Source organism: Carettochelys insculpta, chromosome 5, assembly GCF_033958435.1.
Source record: "Carettochelys insculpta isolate YL-2023 chromosome 5, ASM3395843v1, whole genome shotgun sequence".
NCBI classification, from domain to species: domain Eukaryota; kingdom Metazoa; phylum Chordata; order Testudines; family Carettochelyidae; genus Carettochelys; species Carettochelys insculpta.
In genome coordinates, this window is record NC_134141.1 from 95,527,159 (window position 1) to 95,553,566 (window position 26,408).

The window sequence follows — 26,408 nt, forward strand, 5'->3', positions numbered from 1 at the left end:
TTATGATTGGAGCAATTAAGAAATTATCAATGACCTATAGACTGAAACAAAACATCTCCCCTCTGTCTCACAGTTCATCCACAATGCTAAACAATTTTCTAAAAAATTGTTTTTTAGACTAATCACAGCTGGTCTTTAATACTATTTGATAAATACGTAAAATTCAAAAGTAATGCAAAATACACACAGCTGCTCTATATTTTTGCAGCAAGCAAGTGCAAATATTTTTAGCATTCTCATATATAACAATATACTAATCAGAACTGTTTTTATTTGCATCAGATAAGCAAATTTTTATCAGCTAAATTTTAGACATACTTTTATGTTGTTTTCTAGCATTAAACAATTACCTTAACTTCCAGTAATCTGACACTAGAGTTATGACTGTACTTAAATTACACCAAGAACCTATAAGGAAAATAGCTGAAATTTACCCATCCATAATACATTCTTGCAAATATGCCCAAAGATATATTTTCATGATAATCATTAAAACACAGCTTAGTGGTTGTATCACTACATATGCTTACATAATTTGAAAAAAGTCTACTTTTGTCTGGCAGAAATGAATTATTGTAAACATGTATATGTTTTATTTGGGCATTTGCTGTGCCACTCACTTTTATTTCCTGCATCCAAAACTCCCTCCCAGACCCCGATGCCCGCATGCCCATGCCTCAACCCCCAGCCCTGAATTCCCACCACACCAACGCCCAAGCTCCCTCTCAGGGCCCGAAGACTACACCCCACCCCCCACACTCTGAATTCCTTGAACCAAGTCTGGAGACTCCTCCTGCACTCCAAACCCTTCATCACTTCACAGCCTACACCCCAGATGGATCCTCACTGCTCCTACACCCACCAGCCCCCTGCTCCAGCCTGCATCCCCTTCCTGCATTCTGAAGCCTTCATTTTTGACCCCACCCAAGTCTACACACCCAGGCCAAAAGTTCTCTCTCTCCTTCCTCAGCCCAGAGCCCCCTCCCACGCTCCCAGCTCTTAATGAGCCAGACTATTTGACTGACTGACGAACCCTGTCCCTCCCCCGTCACACTTCCCAATATGCCCAATAGCCAGGCTTTAACTCAGCATGGGTAGGGAACCTGTTTCAGGTTGGGAGCCACTGACCCATATATAAAATAATCAGAGCCCACTCCCCTCATTCCCCTTGCACACCAGCCATAGAGCCTGGGGGGCAGGACTAGTATATTTCGTGGGCCCCTTATGCTCTGTGGCTGGTATGGTTGCTGGGGAATGAAGGGGTCAGAGTGGGAGCGGGTGTCCAGGAAGTGGGCTTAGTCAGTGGAGTCTGGGCAGGGGAAACTGTGCCAGAGAGGGCTAAGGTAGGCAATCTGTGTGGAAGTAGGTGCAGGAGTGGAAGGTCTGGGTGAGAAGGGGGTGTAGAGAGTGGGGGGCAGCGTAAGGTGGGAAGGGGTGCAGCAACAGGATGAGGGCATGGGGTCTGGATGGGAGGATGGGGGAAGCAGGGTTTGGGTCTGGCAGGGAGGGACCAGAGTGGAGGTGAGGAGTCTGGGAAGAAGCATGCAGGAGCGGGGTGGGGAAATGGGGTGGAGGGAAGGGGTTGAGTTGGGGTCTGGGCAAGAAGGAAGGTGCAGGATGGGCTGGGATGGGGAGGATCTGGGCAGAAGTGGATGTAGGAGCTGTCTGGGGGTGTGGGTTCACAGCGTCAGGGTGCAACTTACTGGTGCAGCACCTCTGGATGCACATGGCTCTTCACCCCCCTCCACTATTTCTCCCAGGCACGGCAGCGTGAAGTTTCTATGCAGCACTGCCACTCCCTCGCCCCAGTTTGCCTAATCTGACGTATGAGGTTTGAGGCTCCCCACCCTCTACCCTGCTGAAGGCCACATGCTGGTGAGGGGAACCTGGAGCCTATGGATCCAGATCCAGGCAAGCCACCTGTGTGTGGTGCGGGAAGGGTGTGGTGTAGAGTTATCTGGAACTTGTAACCATATATTCATAGGCACATGACTGTTGCAACTTGCTTTCAAAATTATTTGCACAAGAAAAATGAGATATTTCTACTTTTGTGGACATTTCTATGCATACTGCAGATGAACAGATGCACGCGCACACACTAAGACATCGGTTTTGAATGTTCACGTGTACGCCAGTCTTAACTATGGACTTTTTTTAAAAAACAAAAGTGACTGACAAATAAAATAAGTTCTGTGAAAAACACCAATATCTAACATTTTTCAATCAGGTCTTATAAATTGAAAATGGCTATCAGGATGACCAACGTAAACATATTTGGAGGTGTGGTTTTGGGTTTTTTTCATATACAAAATGATTTTGTCTGATTTAAAATGGAAGCAGTTTTAAACAGAGAAAAACAAAATTCAAGTATATCTAAACCTCCAAAGCTGGGACCCGGGAGAGCTGCTAGAGCACAAAGATTTTTAATTCCTTTAGAAAAGTACTAACCTGTTTTCTGAACTAGATGTAGAAGTACTAGATGATGATAATGTATGAGAATTTGACATGCGTGAGACAAACTTCTGGATGGTGTTACGAGATGGAGCTTTGATCCTTGAACTACGCCTACTGTGATATTTCTGGAACAAACTCTCAACCTAACATTGGGAAAAGAGAGTAACTTATTTATGCTATGAACAGCTCACATATAAAGAGAAGTTTTTACAATTAATTGATGCTACTACTGATAACTAAATATATTTCTCTAGATGTTTATAACACATTTTAAAATCGTAACTGCAGTAGCAACAGCTGGAATTTCAGTACTGTCTTGATAATCAGGTGGCTTGCAAGAAAAACTAATTTACATAAAAAATCAGTTCCATTTTTCTTTACTCTGTACAAAGATGATCTGGAAGAAAGTTGCTGATTCTGATGAAAATATAAATTTAAACTAAGTGGAAAAGATGGGTTTTAGCCTATTCACTGAACCAAAAAGTTCTACTTTTCAGTTGCTCCTTTTAATTGCAAACATATTTTTCTAATAATTTACCTAGTTCTTGAAACTATCATCTAGAAACACTGGCTAAATTAAAAACACGTAACTGTACTCCTTTAATATTTGTTACAGTCTTCAGCAGTTATAAAAATTTCCCCTGACAACGCTGTAACTGTGTGTGTACTCACATTACCTACTACATACAACAGGACTATATTACTACCTCAAAATTCTTCAAGGTCTTCCTCCAAAGCATTGGATCCGAGGGTTCTAACTGGAACACTCGAAGCATGACAAACAGCAAATGAATACAAAATGTTCCACGTCCACAACTGCATGTCTACAAAGAAACAGATAGAAGGTTTAGGGCTCTACTGTGGTTTGATATTTACAAGCGTGCACAATCTCCATTTAAGCACTTACACTGTCTAGTACTTTGCCCTGTGAAAATACAAGATACAAAAGTGCAATGCATATAGAGTGAAATTAAACTTCTGAAATGTGACAATTCTATTCTTCATCAAGAAAAACAGAAACGGGAAACAGCAAATTATGCTACTTTTCTCCTGACATTTTTCCTTGTAAGAGGCTGTTGTAGTTACCATTCATATCAAAGGACTATACGCACGTAATCCTCTTATCACTAGTATGAAAGAAATCAAGAAATTTTCTTCCACCCATTATATGCCTTTGCACCCTTTGGTTCCACGAACATACAAGTCCAGTAGGGAAAAACTAAACAGTCACGTGATTATGAAGAGAGTCCATCTGGAGAAGACCTCACATCATGTATTAGTATTACTACTACGAGACTGTTCAGAGAGCTTTCATATGCATTTGCTCTATTTTACCAGTAGATAGCATGTGTATGTCTTGAGGAAGTACAGACCATAAGACACAGAAAAAAGAAATTAAAAAGTGCCTCCTTGTAGTGGAAGGTGGGGCAAAACAGAAAGTGGCAAAATACCAGCCAAAACACTTGTCAGAATCGTACCTGGAATGCAGAATGAGTGAAAAATACGCATGAAACGTTAAAATTGTTGATAACGTGCAATGCCTTCACCAAATTCAATAGATTTTAAAAGGAAGGTGTTTGTTAGACACACCTAATGTTTAAAGTGTAGCTGTCACAATACATGCACAATATACCTTTTTAAATGCTATTTCATAGGATAATTAAATAGATAACATAACTTCAGTTAACTTGATTTGATACAATTTCCAAACTCTATAGCATTATAAATAATATTGTAGGAATGCTAAATGATTCCTACCTGAGGTCCAATGAACACCCTGTACTTGTTATCTGGGCTGTCTCCTCCAATTAAGAACGAATTGGGTCCTATCTGCTGCAAAAGATACAACCTGGCTCGCATAACTTTGTTGACACGACGACTTGTTTCCTCAGGGCTATAGGGTGAGAAGCCATCTGGAGATGGTGCTCTCCTAGGTGGTGTTATTCTCCCACTTTGAAACTGCAACAAAATTGTTTCCAATATCAACTATTTCTCTCCTCACTAAAACATTCTTACATAAGCCTATTTATTTGTTAAACAGCAGCAATAAGCTCAAAGTGCTTTCAGTACTGACTATAACCCAGTATGAAAAAAGTCCTTACGCCAAAGGGACTATAAGGATTATCAAGACATTTATTTTTTTCCATACTCAAATCCAGCAGACATAAGATGCAGCAAACTTTAAGCTTTATGCATGTTTGCTGAAATATTAAACAGGACAAGTAAAATCCAGTAGCTGGCTTTTATTTTTCTTGAAATTCATTCTTTGATTTTACTCTACTATTTTTTCTGAGAAATTATTATGGACTTGTGAAGGGAAATACTGAATACTTGTTCTGTGAGATTAAATTTATTCATTTCTGCAGTATAATAGAATTTATACATTTATTCCTCAATGGCCAGAATTTAAAAGAAGTTTTCAAAGGAAGATCCTAGCTAAAAAAGAGGAAGGCGTTGAATCTTAACTATAAGCACACAGTTTCCCATTTAGGACATTAGAATTTTTATTCTAGAACAAATGAGCCACATCTGCATCTGTCTTCACTTGAATTTCATAAACATGTTAAGAATTTTTAAATCTTTTATTATTTTAAACTCAACAGTGCCACTGAATAGTTGGAATTCAATTGGACTTTCAAATAGTGAGGTATAAGACTGTAAATGAAAACTCATTCAGTGGAAAAGATTTCATTAGCTACAAACAGACAAAAAGCAAAATTCATTTTCTTAATTGATTTCTCCTAGCCTGATGACACTCCTCTCAACAGATGTTACAACTCATGGTATTTCTGATCAGTGAAAAGAAAGAAGAGTGCATTTCTTGTAAAGAAAGTATAAAGCTGTATACCTATCACATGAGAAAGCAAAGCAAACTGTGTACACTCTACCTCATGCTCGGACATATTGCTGTTTTCTGTAGCAATGCCATGTGCTTCATCCAAAATTTTCAGTTGTGGAAAACTGCAGTCAGAATCTCAAATAAGTGAAAATTCTGGAAGTCAAGCCACTTATTTAGGAGCCTAAATTAGAATCTAGGAGATTAACTTTATGTAGATTTCCTCTTCTGCCAAGTGGTAACAGATATCCAGTGGTATATGCAGGTTGGCTTCCCAGTGGCAGAGAAATCAGTGTAATGGAATCTAAGATTCTATACTTATTCTACATAAGGCTTGTTTTATTTGTCCACGTACACCAGCTCTGGAATAGAAGTGGTCACAAACAGCATGTAGACAAAAGCTTCTCTTAGAAACCCATGGGTCTGGATTTAATGCATCCCAGGGTACTGGGGGAATTGAGAGGTATCATTGCAGGGCCTTTGGCTAGTATCCTTGAAACTCGTGAAGACTGGGTGAGGTCCCAGATGATTAGAAAAAGGCAAATGTAGTACCATCTTTTAAAAAAAAGGAAAGGAGGACAATCCAGGGAAATATAGACCAGTGATCCTTACCTCAGTCCCTGGAAAAATCTTGGGCATCCACAAAAAATCCATTTTGAAGCACTTGAAAGAGGGGAAAGTGATCAAGCATAGTCAACATGGATTCACCAAAGGCAAGTCTTGCCTGATCAATCTGATTAGCTTCTATGATGAGGTAACTGGCTCCGTGGACATGGGGAAGTCAATGGATGTGATACACCTTGACTTTTGATACAGTCTCCTACAACATTCTAGTTCATAAGTTAAGGAAGTATGGATTTGCTACATGGACTGTAAGATGGATAGAAAACTGGCTAAATGGTCAGGCCCAATGGGTAATGATCAATGGTTCAACATCTGGTTGGCAGTCAGTGTCAAGTGGGGTGCAGATATTGTTCAACATCTTTATTAACAACCTGGATGAGGGGATGGATTGCACCCTCAGCAAATTTTCAGAAGACACTAAGCTAGTGGGATAGGCAAATACATTGGAGGGTAGGGGTAGGGTTCAGTGTGACCTACATAAATTGGAGGAAATACGATGAGGTTCAACAAGGACAAGTGCAGAGTCCTGCACTTGGGACAGAAGGATCCCAAGCATTATTACAGGCTTGGTGCCAAATGGTTAAATAGCACTGCACCAGAAAAGGATATGGGGAGTAAGATGGATGAGAAGCTTGATATGAGTCACCAGTGGCCCTTGTAGCCAAGAAGGCTAATGGCATACTAGGGTGCATTAGGAGAAGCATTTCCAGCAAATTTAGAAGTTATTATTCCCCTCTATTTGGGCCTCATCCGGAGTACTGTATCCAGTTCTGGGCCCCCCCAGTATAGGAAGGATGTGGATGCATTGAAGCGGGTCCAGCAGAGGGCAACAAAAGTAATTAAGGGGCTGTAGCACATGACCTACAAGGAGAGGCTGAGGGATTTGGGCTTATTTAGTGTGCAGAAGAGAAGACTGTGGGGTGATTTGATAGCAGCCTTCAACTTCCTGAAGGGGGGCTCTAAAGAGGATGGGGGAGAGACAGTTCTTAGTAGTAACGGATGGCAGAAAAAGGAGCAATGGTCTGAAGTTACAGCAGGAGAGGTGCAGGTTTGATATTAGGAAAAACTATTTCACCAGGAGAGTGGTGAAGCACTGGAATGCGTTACCTAGGGAGGTGGTGGAATCTCCATCCTAGAGGTTTTTAAGTCCCGGCTGGAGAAAGTCCTGGTTGGGTGGATGTAGTTAGGGTTGATCCTGCTTCAGGCAGGGGGCTAGACTAGACGACCTCCTAAGGTCCCCTCCAGTCCTAGGATTCTATGAAATCTCAACACAAAACCCAAAACCTCACTCCCAGGGATTCAAGTATTGACCGCACCTGAAGATACAGAAAGAGAGCAAACTCTGCCACCAGAACTTTACATAACCAAACTAACGCACAGCACGTATCTTTCCAGGACTGGGCCCTGTTATGTACTAAGAAAAAGAACTTTTAATATTATGTGCAACAGCAGTACCTGTTGACCCATATCATATAACAGTCCATTTTTGAAAATCCTGACCCAGGCATATTTGTGACAAAAAAACAAATAGACAATAGATCAAATCAAGCATGGAATTTCATCCTTTGCATTTCATTGCCCAAGAACTACAAAAAGCAAGTTACCTGTTCTGTAACTGGTGTTCTTCAACATGTGTTGCTCATGTCCATTCCAAGTTGGATGTGCAGGGTCACACGTCCAGTCGCCGGAAGCTTTTTGCTCAAGCCAGTAGTCATAGGGTTGGTGCGGAGCCCCCTGGAGTGGCGCCAGTATGGCGACCAGTATATGCACCACCTGACACCTCCCAGACCCCGCTCAGTTCCTGCTTCCCGGCTACTCAGCAGTGGGGAAGGTGGGAGGTTTTGGAACAGAAAGGAGCAACACATCTTGAAGAACACCAGTTACAGAGCAGATAACTGTCTTTTCTTCTTCGAGTGATTGCTCATGTCCATTCCAAGTTGGGGAAATACAAGCCAGTGCCTAGGAGGTGGGGTCGGAGCCCTGAACGGACTGCAGGACAGCCCGGCCCACCACAGCATCTTTCCATGCATGCTGCATCAAAGTGTAATGTGCTGTAAATGCACGTATTGAGGACCAGGTGGCCACCCTACAGGCACCTGCTCCAAACACGCCACAGACGACAACACTACAATAGGCTACTAGCTAAAGAACTGAGCAGACAAAGCAAGAGCTCCAATGACTGGCAGTGCAGCGAGAAGAAACCGAGCGAGAAGGGTGGGGGGGGGGGGGGTCAGGTAGTGCATATATTGGTCACCATATCGGTGCCACTTTGGGGGTGCCGCTCGGACCCTATGCCTACTGGCTAGGGTAAAAAGCTTCCGGCGACTGGGCACACGCCTGTGCACACCCAACTTGGAATGGACATGAGCAATCACTCGAAGAAGAATTTAATAGGCATATCACAAGTTTCATTATCCTAAGTAAAATCACAAATGGAAAAAAATGCTGAACTTGCCTCTTTTCTCAAAAACTGACAGTTACAGATCACTTTTGTTGACAGTTCATAAGTACCAGATTTTGACACATGCACTCTTCTATAAATATCTCAAAATAACGTCAGAACCATTATTACTTTATGTTTTTCAACTTACAGGCACTGGAGATACCCTTTTTCTTCTGACACCCGGCGATTCCGACTTAACCGTTCTAGAGGATGAAGACGAGGAGCTACTAGGCGAAGGGCTACGTCTTCCTTTTTGAGTTGGTGAAGAACCATTGCTTTGTCCTTCAATTTGAGGTTCTATGGATAGTTTGTGGCTTTCACAGGCATCACCTTTCACTGGAATTGGTTTTACCACCTGGTAGGAAATGAATCACAGTTTGTGGTCAGTAAAATGATCATCATCTAAAGAAAAAGCAGTCAAGTAGCACTTTAAAGACTAGCAAAATAGTTTATGAGGTGAGCTTTCGTGGGACAGACCCACTTCTTCAGACCATAGCCAGACCAGAACAGACTCAATATTTGAGAGACAGAGAACCAAAAACAGTAAGCAAGGAGGACAAATCAGAAAAAGATAATCAAGGTGAGCAAATCAGAGAGTGGAGGGGAAGATCAAGAATTAGATTGAGTCAAGTATGCAGACGAGCCCCTATAGTGACTCAGAAAGTTTCCATCACGATTTAAACCATGTGTTAAATGTTCCTAATTTGAATATAAATGTCAGTTCATCCACTTCTCTTTCTAAAATGGAGCGATAATGTCTCTTCATTAACACACATACCTTGAGGTCATTGACAGAATGCCCCATTCCATTAAAATGTTGACTAACTGGTTTGTGGATCTGGAGTGTTTTGATGTCTGTTTTGTGCCTGTTGACCCTTTGTCTAAGGGAGTTAGAAGTCTGTCCAATATAGAAAGCATCTGGGCATTGTTGGCACATGATGGCATATATGATGTTAGTAGAGGAGCATTAGAAAGTGCCTGTGATTCTGTAAGTAACCTGGTTAGGTCCAGTGGTACAACAACTACTGAAGGAACTCCCTGCTGCTACTCGGGACCTCATTAACTCAGACACACCATCTGAGCCACAGCCTGGATTATTCTATTTACTTCCCAAAATCCACAAACCTGGAAACCCTGGACGCCCTGTCATTTCAGGTATTGGCACCCCTACCACCGGACTATCCAGTTACGTGGACTCCCTCCTCAAACCCTACGCCACCAACGCGCCCAGCTATATCCGAGATACCACCGACTTCCTGAGGAAATTACAAAACATCGGAAAAGTTCCTGATAACGCCATCCTTGCCACAATGGATGTAGAGGCTCTGTACACTAATATTCCACATAAAGATGGATTACAAGCAATCAGGAATACCATCCCTGATGCCACCACGGCCAATCTGGTGTCTGACCTCTGTAACTTTGTTCTCACACACAATCATTTCCGTTTTGGGGACAATTTATACCTCCAGATTAGTGCAACTGCTATGGGCACCCGCATGGCCCCACAATATGCTAATATATTTATGGCTGACCTGGAACAACGATTCCTCAGCTCTCGTCCCCTATTACCACTCCTCTACTTAAGATACATTGATGACATCTTTATGATTTGGACCCATGGTACAGAGGCTCTAGAAGAATTCCACAGAGACTTTAACAATCTACACCCCACCATCAACTTATGCCTCGATTACAACATGCAAGAGATACATTTCCTGGACACTACAGTACTAATCAAGGATGGCCTGATCAGTACCACACTATACCGAAAACCTACTGATCGCTATACTTATCTACACCCTTCTAGTTTCCATCCTGCACACATGACTAGATCCATTGTTTACAGTCAAGCTCTTAGGTACAATCGCATTTGCTGTGATCCAACTGACAGAGACCAAAAACTACAAGAACTTTACCAAATATTCATAAACCTGAATTACCCACCAGGAGAAGTAAAAAAAACAAATCAACAGGGCCAGACGCATACCCAGAATCCAGCTACTCCAAGATCAGCCCAAAAAAGCCAAGAACAGAACACCACTGGTCATCACCTACAGCCCCAAACTCAGACCACTGCAACAAATTATTAAAGACCTACAACCTATTCTTAATCAGGATGCTACACTCCAGAAGGCCCTGGGTGACATGCCTGTTCTCTCCTACAGACAACCTCCCAACCTCATGAGGATCCTTACTAACAGCCACAGTCTATATGCCAGGAACACCAGCCCTGGAAACTTTCCCTGCAACAAAGCCCGCTGCCAGCTTTGTCCACATATCTTCTCTGGAAATACCATCACTGGACCTAACCAGGTTACTCACAGAATCACGGGCACTTTCTCATGCTCTTCTATTAACATCATATATGCCATCATGTGCCAACAATGCCCAGATGCTTTGTATATTGGACAGACTTCTAACTCCCTTAGACAAAGGGTCAACGTGCACAAAACAGACATCAAAACACTCCAGATCCACAAACCAGTTAGTCAACATTTTAATGGAATGGGGCATTCCGTCAATGACCTCAAAGTATGTGTGTTAATGAAGAGACATTATCGCTCTGTTTTAGAAAGAGAAGTGGACGAACTGACATTTATATTCAAATTCGGAACATTAACACATGGTTTAAATCGTGATGGAAACTTTCTGAGTCACTATAGGGGCTCGTCTGCATACTTGACTCAATCTAATTCTTGATCTTCCCCTCCACTCTCTGATTTGCTCACCTTGATTATCTTTTTCTGATTTGTCCTCCTTGCTTACTGTTTTTGGTTCTCTGTCTCTTAAATATTGAGTCTGTTCTGGTCTGGCTATGGTCTGAAGAAGTGGGTCTGTCCCACGAAAGCTCACCTCATAAACTATTTTGCTAGTCTTTAAAGTGCTACTTGACTGCTTTTTGTTTTGATAGTGTATAGACTAGCACATCTTACTCTCTGTTACTATCATCTAAAGAGTTTGTTTAGGAAACATATGTAAATTTCTATTTCTTAAGTTCACATCTAATAAGTGCCCAGGATACTAAGACTACCAGCTTTTTCCACAATCATGTTAGTGTCAACATTTGAGACGTACTATGGCATTTCAAAAGTGCGTGTGTGTCATCTGATTATAAAATTCCGGTCCTGTTTTTCTTAGCAATCATATGTTCAAAATCCCTTCATGTCTGTAACGTTAAACAATTCTGCGAGACTCTGCAAGAGTTTTGCCATCTGTGGGTTTTCCAGGTTATAGCTGAAACTATTTAGCAAGCTGAAGTCAAGAAAAAGTGGCCAGGTTCTCTACTGTAACTAATTATACTTTTGACATAGAAAGATGCCTGAAAAAGAATCATGTTATTAGGACAAAACCAATCAAAAGCCATGTTGCAGAACAAGAGGAAACTGAATTCCTCACATTGCGATTTATGCCAAGAATTTATCACAGAAAATAGCAGTCTTGTAGCACTTTAAAGACTAAAAATTTTATTTATTAGGTAATGAGCTTTCGTGGGTAATACCCACTTCATCAAATTTGGAACAAAAAAGAATCTAGGGTTAATATAGCCAAGGGGTAGGAGGAAGGAGGAGAAGAAGGAAAGAAAAAAAAAAGTGTGGGGGGCGGTAGTAACGGGGCACTAATAGGACCAGTGGAAAAAGTAAATTAAGTAGGATGGGCACCATTCCTGCAAATATCAAAGGTGGGAAAACGGCCCTTGTAATGCATAAGATAATCAAGATATCTGATAGGCAACATTAAATGGCTCAAATGTGCAAATGAATTCCAAATCAGATGTCTCCCTTTGTAATCTTGTGGTAAAATCTTTTTGTACGACAATGGTGACTTTAAGATCCATTACTGAATATCCAGGGAGGTTACATTGTTCCAGTACAGGTTTATGCATACTACAATGTCATATTTATATCCATCCTTTGAATTTTAGTCTTTAGGGTACTACAGGACCGCTTGTTTTTTGTGAAGCTAAAAACTAACACAGCTATCCTCTTGAGACTATTTATCATGGGAAAAATAGTATTTCTGATGACAGACACCTGTGTAGAAAAACTGGGGACTAATACAACAGAGTTTTAAGAAGAGGAATTGAGGGGGATTTGACTGAAGAAAGGAAAAGAAAATGGTTTAAAGTTTTATTCTGCAAACAGAGCTACTTTGGATGTCGACAGAGGGCAGTGTTGTTACAAAATTATTATTAGTTGAGCTGTGTGACTTTCTAAGTACCAAACACATTACAGACTTCTAAGATATACAGAATTAGCAACAATTCTTCACACAGCCCGTAAAGGTGAACAAAGGGAGTATAATTAATCAGCAGCAATCATAACTAAGATACCAGATAGAAAGATTCTAAGAACATATATTTATTAGGCCACCTTGCCTCTTTTCACAATTGTAAATAATCAGTAAAAATTTAAAATATTATAACCTTTTCTTGAACATTACTTACCACAGGACCTCTCCTGCTTCTCCTTTCCAGCCATTCATGTTTCCAGGCAGGCATACATGTGGCCTTGAGTTTCTCCCTAATCATGCGCTCTTCTGGGCGGTCATCCATTTTCTGCAAGCCCCTGAGGGTTTCTTTATTCTCCATGTCACGACTAAAATAAAAGAAAAAAAAATCATAAATGTGATTAAAGATAAATGTAACACCGTGGCATTCTTAAAGTTTGTACCATTGTAATTTTTTGCTCTCTCCCCTTACAATATATTTACCAAAATATTAATTCCAGATGACTTGAGCAAACCTCTTAAGCGTCACTGTGAACAGCTTATTACCCTGCTATCTGGAGTACACCTCCTTTGAGGCATATGTACTTGAAACATGTACTAGTTTTGAGTATTCTGACATCCAATAAGAACAGCTTCTTTATGAAACACTAATTTGAACCAAAACAAACCCCCCCCCCATGAACCAATATCCTGCCTCCACAATGTCCCATAAAAAGCTCAGAAGTGTAAGTTGCTCATATACGTATACACACATTAAAGTTTGCAGATTTCCATGTATTAAGACAATTTATAACACAAAAAAGATTAAGAAAGTGGAAAGTATAGTATAAAATTATGTCATGCCTCTCCCACAAGTAATGTTTTTAAAGAAAAGTTTAGAGAAAACAAAACACTTAATTTGTTTAAATTAGAAAGGAGTCATAAGAGTAAGGACAACACAGTTAAGAGCTGGACTACTGTTGACTTAAAAAGCACTCCCAGTCAATTATCCTTAAAACAAAACATCAGTGAAATGAACATGTAACCTTATCTGGTTTATATAATTTTGACCTACAACAAAGTTGCTGCCTGCAAACACTGGCAAACACAATGCTCAGATATTGAAGTACACACGAAAACAGTCTGGAGATTACCTGATTCTGTTGAGCTACCTCCTAAATCACCAAGAAAACCACATTTGCAGTCACAACACCTGGTCCCTTGCAATATTCAAGCAGTTCATTTAAAAGAAAAGAAAATAAGTGTTTTCAAAAAAGCTAACATATCACCTATGTCCAATTAGACAATTAATCTGAATGGATGCTTAGGAAAAAAATCAGATGTGGAAGATCTAGAGTTTTTAATAATTTGTCTATACAGAATAATTTGCCTGTTTGCCACTGTTTCATTCATATGCACACACACAATCCCATCCTACCCTTCTAAAACATATGCTGACAGAACCTCACTACTACACATTGTCTTACGTGAGTTTTTTGTGAGTAGTGCTACTGTTAGACAATGTACAGTATATGGATGATCTTTCCTGTGATTAAAAATAAATTAACAATGTCTTTTCTGTGCAACAATCCACATCTAAAGCTGATAAAAAGGGATTATAAAAAATTTTAAAAAATTATGCTCAAACATTTAAGTTGGCCCACAATAGCATTGATCAATGTTACAAGATAATTTTTCTCTCATTGTAGAGACAAAGGAAAAACCTATCTAAACACAGGAAATATCTTTTTCCTGTTCAGTGCTGAAGCATCAAATGCAGACGGACACCAGCAAACAAAATATTTTCTTTTCTTTCAAGCAACATCCTCTAAACCACAGGTCTGCAACCAAAATAGCGAGAAGAGCCATTTTTTTCAAAATCAGTTACAAAATCAATACAAGAGCCGCAATGTATGTGAATATGAAACAGTCCTTAATAACCAACATCAAACTGTACTTTTTGTAACCCTTATATTAAGAACAGAATGCACACCCACAATGATTTGTACTAGTTAGAAATTTTCAGTTATTTTCACCACTGGGTTGGGGAGCAAATGAGAAGGAAAAATGCTATGCCTGGGGGACAGGCTCTTAAGCAGGAAGGAGCAATGTTCACATTAACCCTCCACACCAGTGTTTCTCAATACACAATACACATTCCATCCAAGCAAATCATTTTAACCTCTGAAAAAGTCAAATATAGAAACCCAAAATTGGGATATTCACATCTATGCAACAAGAAAAAGGTGTCTGAATCCAAATATAAACAAATTCTTCAATATGGTGAAAGATAGAATATTATGTGTGTTCCTGTAGTACATCTTGACTGCATTGGATTGAGGGCCACACAACAATTAACAAAAAATCACTCCCTCGCTTATATATGGCAGCCTTATTTATATTCCTTCCTTATTCAGCCAAAGCACCCAAGATGACAACAGGAGTTTCTCCAGAGCAAGAACTGGGTCCATATAAAGGTACAGCCACAAAAATCTAGTTAGAATTTGCCTTGGATATTTTAAATTAAACATCTAAAATATAATGTAGCTGTAATTCCACAAAACCAGCTAATTCAAATGCAATGAATACTTTGTATACAAGAGAGGAAACATTATGCAAGAACAAAGAGAATATTTCATTTCTTCATATGACCATGATTAACTTCCCAACTGATATAAAAAGTCTTAGTGGGCCTTAGACCTGAATTCATGAACAACATAATACCACAGCAAAAAGTTTACAATTTGTACTTGTTCTCTAAAAAGCAGAAGCACCTATATGTTCTCTCATGTGACAGTAAAACTAACAGTCTTACTTACAAAGGACTGTTTTTTAAATGTAGGTGGGACAGACTAGCTGAGACTGAAAATGTTCTCTCTAGTAATCTAAGATAAGGGCACTCTGGAATAAGTAACCATATTGAGCACTAAAGACAGTTTCGCTCCCTCTATACATGCATCAAATATTCTTGTGTCTTGAAACGTACGTTATAAACTGAGTTTGGGCCTGATCTTCATAACTAAGGCAAGACCACTACTGATTAAAATGGGTCATGGCAATTCTGAATCATGTTAGCAGTACTGGCTCTTATATTACTCTATTTTTATAGGTCAGAACAATCAAAATAGCATTTGATTGATTTTGTGGACTGCACCACTTCAGCAAGCCACCAAGTGTCTGATCGTAAAAGGTGAAGACGACTCTAACCCAGACTGAGACAGGTTTAGGACACAAAATCAACTTTTAAGCATGGCAGCACTCTTAACTGAGGGTTAGCACAAAGCATAAGCTAAAAGCGCTTTGCTGAAGCAAATGGAGAGCACCCTAGAGAATTTTTATGTTCAATCTCTGCAAACAGAGCTACAGTAAAACCCCCCATTTTACAATCCCTGGTTATCCCACACTTTGGCTGGGATGGCTACCTTGGCTACCCTGCCTGGGGTCTGCAGGGATGGCTGGGGAGCTGGCAGCCCACCCTGGATTCAGCAGATGGCTCTGTGCCCTGTGGCTGCCTCCCCTTCGAACCTGCCTCAGGGAAGCCAGCAGCTGCTGCAAGGCAAGCTGGGCTTCCACGCCCCAGGGCTGGTGCGGGCTTCCTACCTGAGGAGCCTGTCACAGGGAGTTGGTTGGGGCTGCCTGTGGCTCCCCACCTCAGGGCTGGAGGCAGCTGCCTGTCAAGCTGGCAGCCAGCCCCTGGCAGCCAACAGCCCCCCACACCCTTACCCCTGCCAGCCAGCCACCTGTCCTACAGAGGGGGCAGCCGCCCCCCCTTGTGCCCCCATGTCCCTCCCCCTCCCCGATTATCCAACACCACATTTGGTTATCCGACCATGGATCAGTCCCGATTATGTCAGATAACTGGGTTTACCTGTACTGCCATATTGCTACCTGAATATATCAGCAATATTTCTGATTATGTAAATATAATGAATTATAATTAGTAGTCCTAAAAATGACTTGTGACAGAAGGATGGCTTTTAGGAGTACATTTGGTTAAAAGTGAACTCTGTGTGTGCGCATGTGTGCATAAAACACAAGTTCACTTTTAACCAAATATACTTCCAAAAGCCACACATTTGTCCCAGGTCATTTTTAGGACTACTAACATTAGGGATTCAAATAATAAAATATAAACATAAAGCTTAGGCAATTTCTTAGTATCTGGAAGTTCACAGATAATTAGATTTCTGGTATTATATATAAACTGGACACCCTTTTCATATTAACACATCTAAATACTAGGTTATATAAGTCTGTTATACCCTAAAATTAAACACCAAAATGTGCAAAACCAAAATGGAAATTAGTTTTCAATTCCTTTACCTGTGTAACTTCACTACCACTGCCTGACAAAATTATTAAACTATGTTCTTATTCAATACAAACTATTTTATAATCTGTCATTATAGCTCATTCTTTCCACTTCATCAGGTAGTCATGTATTTAAGCCAAAGTAGATTCAGATTTATGCTTAATGTAGATGACAGGATCTCAGAGAGAACTCCTTTATCTGAGGTGTTAACCCGTTGCTATCTGCAGGAGTTAAAAATAAGAGAATAGCTCAGCACTTATATAAGTCCATAAATTACATTATCTATTTTGAAAACACTGGAATATCAGAATTAAGGTTGACAGTTGAAACAGAATCATCTATGCATCTCACAAATGCACAGACTGCTCCAAAATCAGCATATTATCTCCATTTTACAGATGGATAAAAACAGGCCTGAAGCGACATAGTGAGCTGTCAGACTCTCATGACTCTCAGTTGTATGCTCATTCCTTCAGATCACTCTGCTTTACTGCCAGAACCACTGAGCACCCACAGCCCCTACTCAGTTCAGTTGTAGCTGTGAGTGGTCATTACAGGTTGAAACTCTCTCATCTGGCACCCTCGGGACCTGACTGGTGCTGAAAAAGGGAATTTGCCATACCACGGGCAGTCAATATTGTCTAGCACATTACCAACACTTCCACTGCTCACTGAGCTCTTAGAAGACGTTTAAGGGTAAGTTACAGCTAAATAACAGCACAGAACACTGAGAGCCAGGACTGGTGACTGTGAACACAAGAAATTTAGGCACATGGCTGGTAAGTGGACATGCAGCTACCTAAAATCATGCCGGACTACGGATGTTGCCAGACCAGAGAGGTTCAACCTGTATTTCTGCAAATCAGACCCCACGGACTCGAGCTGGACACACAGGACTTAGAAACAGACAATTAGCAACCACCTGCCAAAATCTGTGTTTAAGTGACTTACTTAGCATCACACAGGAAGTCTGTGGCAGATGCACAGATAGAACCCTGCCTTAAATACCAGAGTATTTTCTTTTTGCAAAGCATGCTGCCTGTTTCATTCTCTACACTGCCTAACTTCTACAGCAAGAAAGGATTCCTAAAAACAGCAGCCACACTCCATATGCTGCCGTTTCATTCCCTGAGGCCCATCCCTCCTGTGCACAAAAATATATAGTAGTCCTTTGTGAAAATGGTATATGATTACATAATTACACATTTGCATAATGCATATACACAAGAAGGAAAAATTAGGATTGCCTGGGCAGGCAACTCAGCTCTCAAGACTCATGACCTATAAGCTAAATTATATGTAAAAATGTTAAAAGGCAGTTTATTTGCTAAATTTATTTTAAAAGGTAAGAACAAGTGATTACCAGTGAAAGAAACACATGTATAAGTGCATGCAGCTGATGGAATCCTCCCTTTCCCCTAGACTGGAAGAGGCGGCTCAGGATTTTTGCCTCAGTCGGTAGGAGCCTCTGCCCAGCTGGGTGTCTGGGCTTTAGGCGCTGGGCTGAAGCCAGAGGTCCCATGAGGCACCTCCTGAGGGGCAAATGCCTTGGGGCATGACCCCCAGAAGGCTTGTCCTGGCTCTCAAACTTCTGAAGATTGTCAAATGTGAATCGGAAGGCCAGAACTTACTCCTGTTACATGTAATCGTAACAACGCCCATATAACGTATCAGACAGAAAAATTAAAGATAGGCCTACGCAGCAATTAAACTTCTGTAGCTGGCCAATGCCTGCTGATCTTGACGCAGATCTCACACAGCAGGGCTGTAAAATTTAAGCAGAGACATCCATGCTTGAGCTTGAGTTCCGTAACCCTGTGACGTGAGGTCATCAAGTCCAGGCTGCAGCCCAATCTCAAACACCTACTCTACAATTTTACAGCTCCACATATCCGTAGGAGCCCATCTCAGATGGTGGTTTAACTGCAGTGTAGACACAACTTACGCGACTTGTATCAGCTGGACAGAACAAGCCTGACACTTTCCACACCCAATTACAGCTGCTCTGGTAGGAGACAGGCTACCTCTGCTCTCCAGAAACTTCAGGCAGCAATGTGCTGCTATTACACAGACAGCAAGAGACGGACTCTTTAGAATATTGGCTTGCTGCCACGTTATTACCAGAAATGCAAACCAAAAATGAGAAGTGTTGTTTTCCAACTTTCTATAGCTCAGCCAAAGTGGAATTTCAAAGAGGCATCAAAAGGCATGTCCCTAGCCCCAAGACTTTTGCTTTGTTTAATTTCACAAGCCTTCTGCAAACAATACAGGTAGCAAAGCTTCTCAAAAAGACAGCAAATCTTCTATTATGCAAGTTTTAGGCAACTAAAACAGAGCGTGCTCACAACTCCTCATATAATAAACTAAGTGAAAAAGATTCCATAGAAGTTTCCTAAAATTTAGGGTTCGGAATTGGTGTTCATAGCATCTGATGAAGTGGGTTTTTGCCCACAAAAGCTTATGCTCATACTTTTCTGTTAGTCTACAAGGTGCCACAGGACCCCTCATTGCTTTTAAAGATCCAGACTAACAGGGCTACCCCTCTGATACATAGCTCTGTGAAAACTCTCGCCTAATATTAACACTGCACTTCCCATTCAGTTGTTTTGTAAATAACTTTTACCACAAATAAGTAAAATTCAATATGCATATATATAGTTATGTTCTTGAAACTTCAATGTACTTAATACCGAGTTTCTAGAAGTAAAGTACTATCTTTCATTAGATCACGGGCAGCTGTAATCCATCTGCATACATCTCTCAACAAGGACAAACTATTAAAAAAATAAGGCATTACACACAAACGCCAGCTTCTTAGATGCTACTTAACTAGTATACAGGTAAACTGACTTTTCCTGTTAGTAGTAGAAAAATGAAATAAACAAAACCCCAGCAACTTCCAAAAACAGGTAACAGCAAATTCACTGCTACTGTAAAAGAAAAGCTCATCTGCCAAATCCATAATACCTAGTTGTTTAAAAAAAAATCTAATTAGTAACTGCTGTCCTAGTAAGGTCTGCACATTTATCTATCCACCTCAACAGAGTTAGCATGTCTAACATCTGGTATTCTTAAAAGCAAGCAAGTTCTGATCCCATCTTCTCACTGCCAACATTTCAGTAGCATTTTCAATGCCTTTTCTCATTTCTAAAATACTATTCTGTATTATGATTAGTATTTTTTAAAATAAAACTTGTTTGCTCAGTGTGCAAAAATATGGAAGAAAGAAGAATTGTCCATTATTTGTCCTTAAAACTAGACATGCTGAACCTAAACCTACTGTCTTTTATTTTACATTGGTAATCTTATGCTGAATCTGGGAAGCACTTTCTCCTCAGAGAGAACCTTAAAAGGTTCTCTGCCTTCTCTTCAAGAATAGATAACTGTTCAAGAAAAAAACTACAATCAGACAGTGACAAGCTTGATATGCTAATAAGGTGCTAGTCAGAGGGGACATCTAGCTATATATAAAATAAAGAATGAAATATTCAGAAGCGCTAACTACACAAGTAGAATCATAATAAAGTTTATTAAATCTTCATAAGGAGGAAGTGAATGGGAAAGCTTCTACTTCTGGAAGAACACGGGCCTTTAAGACTAAGGTCTTCAAAACTGGATGCTGATTATTCAGCACCTAATTCATGTAGCTATTTAAGGAAAGCAGTCCCAAGTAAGCAGAATAATAAAAATAATGACTGAGGCTGCAACCTAAAATCAAAATAGTTCTAAACGGAACACAGGGATGAATTATAGCTTGCACAGTACATAAGCACACATGCATACTCACTGATCCAGGGTATGAGTTTTTCCTGTCTCTCCTACTACATGTGTTCCTGGCCACAAAATAAAGATAAGCAGGATAAGAACACAAGTATATGTTTCTAAGTACTTTACAACCTACACTATTCAGTATGTGTACTGTCCCTGCAGCACACTCCTCAGATGCAGTGTACTTTGGGATATGGCCACTTGATGCAACATCTGATTTATTATTTGGATAGGCAGAAAGTTGTGGGAAGGGGTTCACTCGTTTGAAAGGAGGTTTTGGTGGGAGGGAGAGGAGAGGACAATCAGTATTTTCAAGAATATTAACATAAAATAAATTGCAAAACTCAAATTAATACAAGAGAAGTATACAAGCAAAATGCCAAGGAAATAGCACTCCACTAATGTTCCAACCTTGCAAATCCAATGGTCTTGCAGACAGCCAATTCCACATAAATAGAATTTGATAACAAAAGGCCTTGCATTCAGTTTCAGTATTCATTCCCTCCAGGGATCCTGACATTTTAAACCCTGTCTATTCTCCTTTATCTTTAACAAGTACTCAGGAAATGTGGCAGTTTACCAACAATAGCCATCTACCCCACAAAAGGTCCAAATAAGCTACATCCATCTAGTAAACTATGCCAGTTTAGAACAAACACACCAATCTCACACACATAAAACAATAGCTTCATTATATTTAGTCATCATCAAAGCATACTGCTCAGAGGCAGCAGGAATGCGATCTGTATTAAACAGATTAATTTCTACAGTATTTGAGGGTAGACTGTGGACAGTTAAAGCCAAGGGTCATGTTGGATGGCAGCTCTTCCTTTCAAAACAGCTGAGAGAAATGAAGTAGAAAGAATCATTTCCCTCGTCTCTTGAGCCACAATATGCTCTACAAAATTCAGGCTCCTGGGAAAGTCACAGTATACCCAGTCAAACACAAAAGTGAGAGGTTTAAATCTGTCTACACTACAGCTTACCATGACAAAATTTATGCCACTGGGGGCGAGAATATTCCACTCCATCCCACCACTGAGCAACATAAGTTACAGCAACTCTATGTTAGTCGGAGTGCATCTCTGGCCAACAACCTATACCACTTTTCCCATTTCTGTGGGAGAGCTCTCCCCTGATCAACAATATCAAGTGTCTTCACCCAATGCACTGCAATGCTGTACACATACCCAAGGAAGTTGCTAAAGGTGTTCTAATACTTAGTAAAAGCATCTTTATGTATAAATTCTTCCAGGGGAATTCAATAAAGATTACAGGAGAAGTTGGATCTGGACCAGAGGCCAGAGATTCCCCACTCCACTCTAACAAACAAACTTTGTGCCAGAAAGCATCATTAACAGAAAGGTAGACAGACACTAATACCTGAATACTAATTATCTATGACTACAAGAAGTGTGTGAGATTTTTTTTTTTTTTTTTAAGAAACTTCAGAAGCTAGGGAGCCTCTTCACGTGTTGGATAGATGCATGTGCATCTGTCCGTCGTGTCCCCCCCCCCCAAGGGGGAGAATGGGGAGATTGCACTTCTCACTTTTGGCCCCCACTGATTTTTTTTCTGTGGGTCAGCAGCCCCAACACAAAAAGAGATTCCCTACCCCAGCTTTAGAGCATAAGGCCTTGTCTACACTTCCCTTTCAGCAACAAAACAGTAAAAATGTATGTACTGCAATGCAACTCTGGTCAGCAGAATCACCCAGTATTGGCAACAAAATACTTCCACTCCCATGAGACTCTTCCCCACCTCTATTACTGTCAGAGAGCCCATGTAGACACCATGCCTGCCTTAATCTCTTTAACTGGTCTCCAGCAAGTGTCCCACAATGCCCATGCCAAGTGCTCTGATCAGCACTTTGAACTCCACTGCCATGCATCCAGGCAACCAACTTGTCTGGATGCCCTCCCACTTGCAAGCCCCAGGATGTTAAATTCTTTTTCCTGTTTGCTGTCTTGGCATGGAGAAGTCTCATTGCATCTACCCAGATGACCATGACTGACCATTGCATCACACTCTCCCCCACATGGACCACCATGGTGCTATTGGATCTAATCAGTATATGGAGAAAGGAGTTTGTACAATCCCAGCTGCATTTAATCTGTAGGAACTGGGATACATCTGGGCACATTTCTTGAAGCTTGTCAAAAAGGGCTATAATGGAGACATGCTGCTGTGCAGGGTGAAGATAAAGAAGCCAAGGCAGGTGTACCATAATATCAGGGAGACAAACTGTCACTCTGGTGCTGTGCCTAAGAGCTGCCATTTCTATAAGGAACTGGATGCTTTCCTTGGTGGATACAGCAAAGTTGACATGTTCCAGGATGTATGACAAAGGGGGACGAAAGGAGTACTGGGAAGCTGAAAGGCAGGACAGAAAAAAGAGAATCAAGTGTTTGCTGTGGAGGAAACTGAGCAGATAATTAAAGTACTGGAGAAGCAAACACAGATGCTCAAATCTTTATTAATGTTAGAGAGTAAGCAGTTCCAGGCTCCAACTTCACCGCAGAACATGCTCAATGCTTTGTCATGCAACTCCCTCACACTACGCACATATTCCTTTCCACTTTCCAGGACTCCTCAGTTTCCCCCTCGCTCCCCTGGCCTTGCACAACATTCACAGTAATAGCCGGACCTATACACAGCTGTGAGGCTTTGCTTTTCCAAGCCCCTTCTTTATCAGCAAACTGTGTTTTGGTGAGCATCACTGTGCTTTTTCCTGATCAAGAGAAGCAAAGATTTACAACAGAAAATCATCTTTACTTTTTATTCTACAAATTTACATGAGTGCATGTATGGGCATTTTAAACATTTCCGAGATATGTGGCCCCAAATGTTTACATGGTATTGACCAGGGAAGAACTCCAACACAGAAATACTTTACTGCTGCTCATTGTCAACGTGCTACTCAAAGTATCCCTTATTTCAAATATAGCCCTCTGGGTTCCTCTGACAGCCTAGTATCTGGCCACTAACACAGCAGTCAAACACTGCCTCAATGCTCCATCCCTGAGCAAACATTTCACCCTTCGATTCACAGAAATTATGCAAAATGCAGCACGCTTCTATGACCAAGCAAATATTACACTCATTAAGGTCTTGCCTGCCATAAAGACATATCCACCATGACTTTAATCTCCCAAAGGCACATTCAACTGTTATCTAGCATCTACTAAGCCTGTTAAAACAGTTCTTACTGCTGTCTGTATGCCTCATGTAACGCTTCATGAGCCAAGGCTGTAAGGAATAAGCTGATCTCCCAGGATCACTATGGGCCTTTCCAGATTCCCCACTGTAATCTATCTTGTAGTCTGGAAAGGAAGCCTGTGCTTGCAGCTTTTTGAACAGACCAGTGTTCCTGAAAAAACATGCACCACGCACTTCCCAGACCATCTTGTGCTGATGTCTGGAATGCCCATTGTGATCCACAAGTGCCTATAACACCATGAAGAATTACCCCTTCCTATTCATGTCCTCCGTGGCAAGGTGGTCTAAGACTACACTTGGAATGCGTGTGTGCCATCTGTCCTTACACAGTTAGGAAAACCCATCTCTGCAAAGTTATCCACTATTTCATGCACATTTCCCAGTGTCATGGTCCTTCATAGCAGGATGCAATTTACAGCTCTGCTCACTTACTTTAATGCAGCCCCAACAACAGGCTTTCCAGACTCCAAACTGATTTGCAACCAAACTACCAGTTGGAATCACCAAATTTCAGACAGCAATTCCCACATGCTTCCCAACCAACACAGAAGCTATCATTCCGGTGCTCTTGAGTTACAGGTTGGGGCCAGCTTGGCATGTAGCTCTAGAAAGGTCACGTTACACATTCTGAAAGTTCTGTAGCCACTGCTCTTCATCCCACACCTGCATGATGATGCAATTCCAACCAATCAGTGCTCGTTTCCCTAGCCCAAAAGTGAAGGTCTACACTATGCAGCTGTCCTGCAAACACCAAAAGCAATGCTAAGTTGCCGCTGTCCCTTTCACTCTGTCAGGTGCCTATGAGTCTCTCTCTGTCAGTAACGTCACTATTAACTGGTGAAAATAATAATAGAGTTTTCCAATAATTAGCATAAAGAAAGCTAAAAGTGGAACTTTCTTTAAAAGGCCTATGTTAAGATCAAATAAATTTGATGAAGTTAGATATTCTATGCAAACAAGAAAAATGTCAGTACAGATAGCTCCCATAACGGGCGATGAATTCACCCTGTGCCACCTTCAGCCTTCGTGGGAAAAGATACAATTCCTATATACCAACATCAACACACCTTTTTATACCTAATTTCATCCTAAAGCAACAAATGAGAAAGGCTGTCTTCCCTTGCACATAAATTGGCTCACAGATTACAAAAGGCTGCAAGAAAGATCTAAAAGTTTCCAAACTACTTGCAGTATGTGACACAAGTGTCCAATTACTGTAACACTATGACGTGATCTTTAAAATAAGCTGAATTGAATCCCAGGATGAAATTCCTTGCAGAGTTTGGAGTTTCTCTTACTAAAATAGGTTTTTACAAGATGCTGTAAAACTGAAGGTCACATACTGAGCACTCACAAATATGAATGTCCAATTCAAAGATCGGCTCCGAAAAAAAAATATCAAACAAGCAGTCCTGTAGCATCTTAAAGACTAACATTTATTTATTAGATAACAAGATTTCATGGGTAAGGCCCACTTATAGCTACAGTCTAACATGGCTACCCCTCAGAGTTTAAAAAAGTTTAGGTTATGATACAAAAATTGAACTTGCAATCAATTATAAAGTTTATTTTTACTTTGCAAGATTGCGTGATTAAGCAAAATCAAGCACTAACCATAAGCTTTCTTTACCGACCACAAGACTACAGATCAAAGGCCACAGAAATGCCAAAGCCATCTTTTTCAAGGTTGTGAACCTAAATGCAAAAACCATAGTAAATGATACGGTAGAGATTTAAGTTTTGTGGCTAATGTAATGTGTATTTGTATGAATGTTTTCAAATATAAATGGAATGACACACACTGGGTGCTTTTAATTCCACTCACTGGGTTGATTCATGAATAAAATGTACATATGCAGTATCTGTTCAGTGTGTGAATGTCCACCTATATACTCTGATAATGTGAGCTGGTCACAGTGCAACAATGGATATACAAAGACTTGACTTTGCAAGCAGCTAGATTAAGAACTATGTTACGGTTTCTGAGAAACACTAACTTCTTCATGTTCCCAGCCACAGGGTAACTTCAGCAATCACAGCTGCTGCAATCAGAGGTATCAAAAATACGAAGCCATTACTTTTGGGAATGTGAAGCAACAAGGGTATATACAAGACGTGCAGCCAATTCATACCTCACACTGCCACTACTGGTTAGCCAACTTCTTGCAGATATGTCAGAAGCAAGCCTTAAGAAGCAATATGAACAAGAGGAAGGTATAAGCTTTACAAATCAGCAATTTTAATTTTTACTATAATTTATATGAAGTAAATGAGAGATAGTTTATCCCTAAGTTTATAGTTAAATTATTTGTTCGAAGCTACACAGTCTAGAGGGGCCTTGGACAAACCCAACCTTCCCAGAAGACACTGTATATGTTTGGGAGTTCCTTTGTCTCTGATACAGAGACAGAAAAACATTTACCACACTCACACATATAGTGGTCTTGTTGATGGGACGCAGCTGATGGAGGCCTTTCATACAAAGGCCACCCACTGCGATGGCAGACAAGGACACTGCCACTACTGGTCTTATGGGTAATTAG

At 40.7% G+C, this 26,408-nt stretch overlaps 1 protein-coding gene across 1 annotated transcript in view; it reads right to left on the reverse strand.

Annotated features, from left to right (window-relative positions):
- The window catches only part of MAP3K1 (mitogen-activated protein kinase kinase kinase 1), an 89,451-nt gene that overhangs the window by 27,235 nt on the left and 35,808 nt on the right, over positions 1-26,408 (reverse strand). Inside the window, exons 2-6 of the mRNA XM_074995558.1 lie at positions 12,805-12,955; positions 8,506-8,712; positions 4,213-4,413; positions 3,162-3,278; positions 2,449-2,597 (exon numbers count right to left, since the gene is read on the reverse strand). Of these exons, the coding sequence (XP_074851659.1) occupies positions 2,449-2,597; positions 3,162-3,278; positions 4,213-4,413; positions 8,506-8,712; positions 12,805-12,955 (825 nt within the window). The remainder of the gene's footprint in view (positions 1-2,448; positions 2,598-3,161; positions 3,279-4,212; positions 4,414-8,505; positions 8,713-12,804; positions 12,956-26,408) is intronic.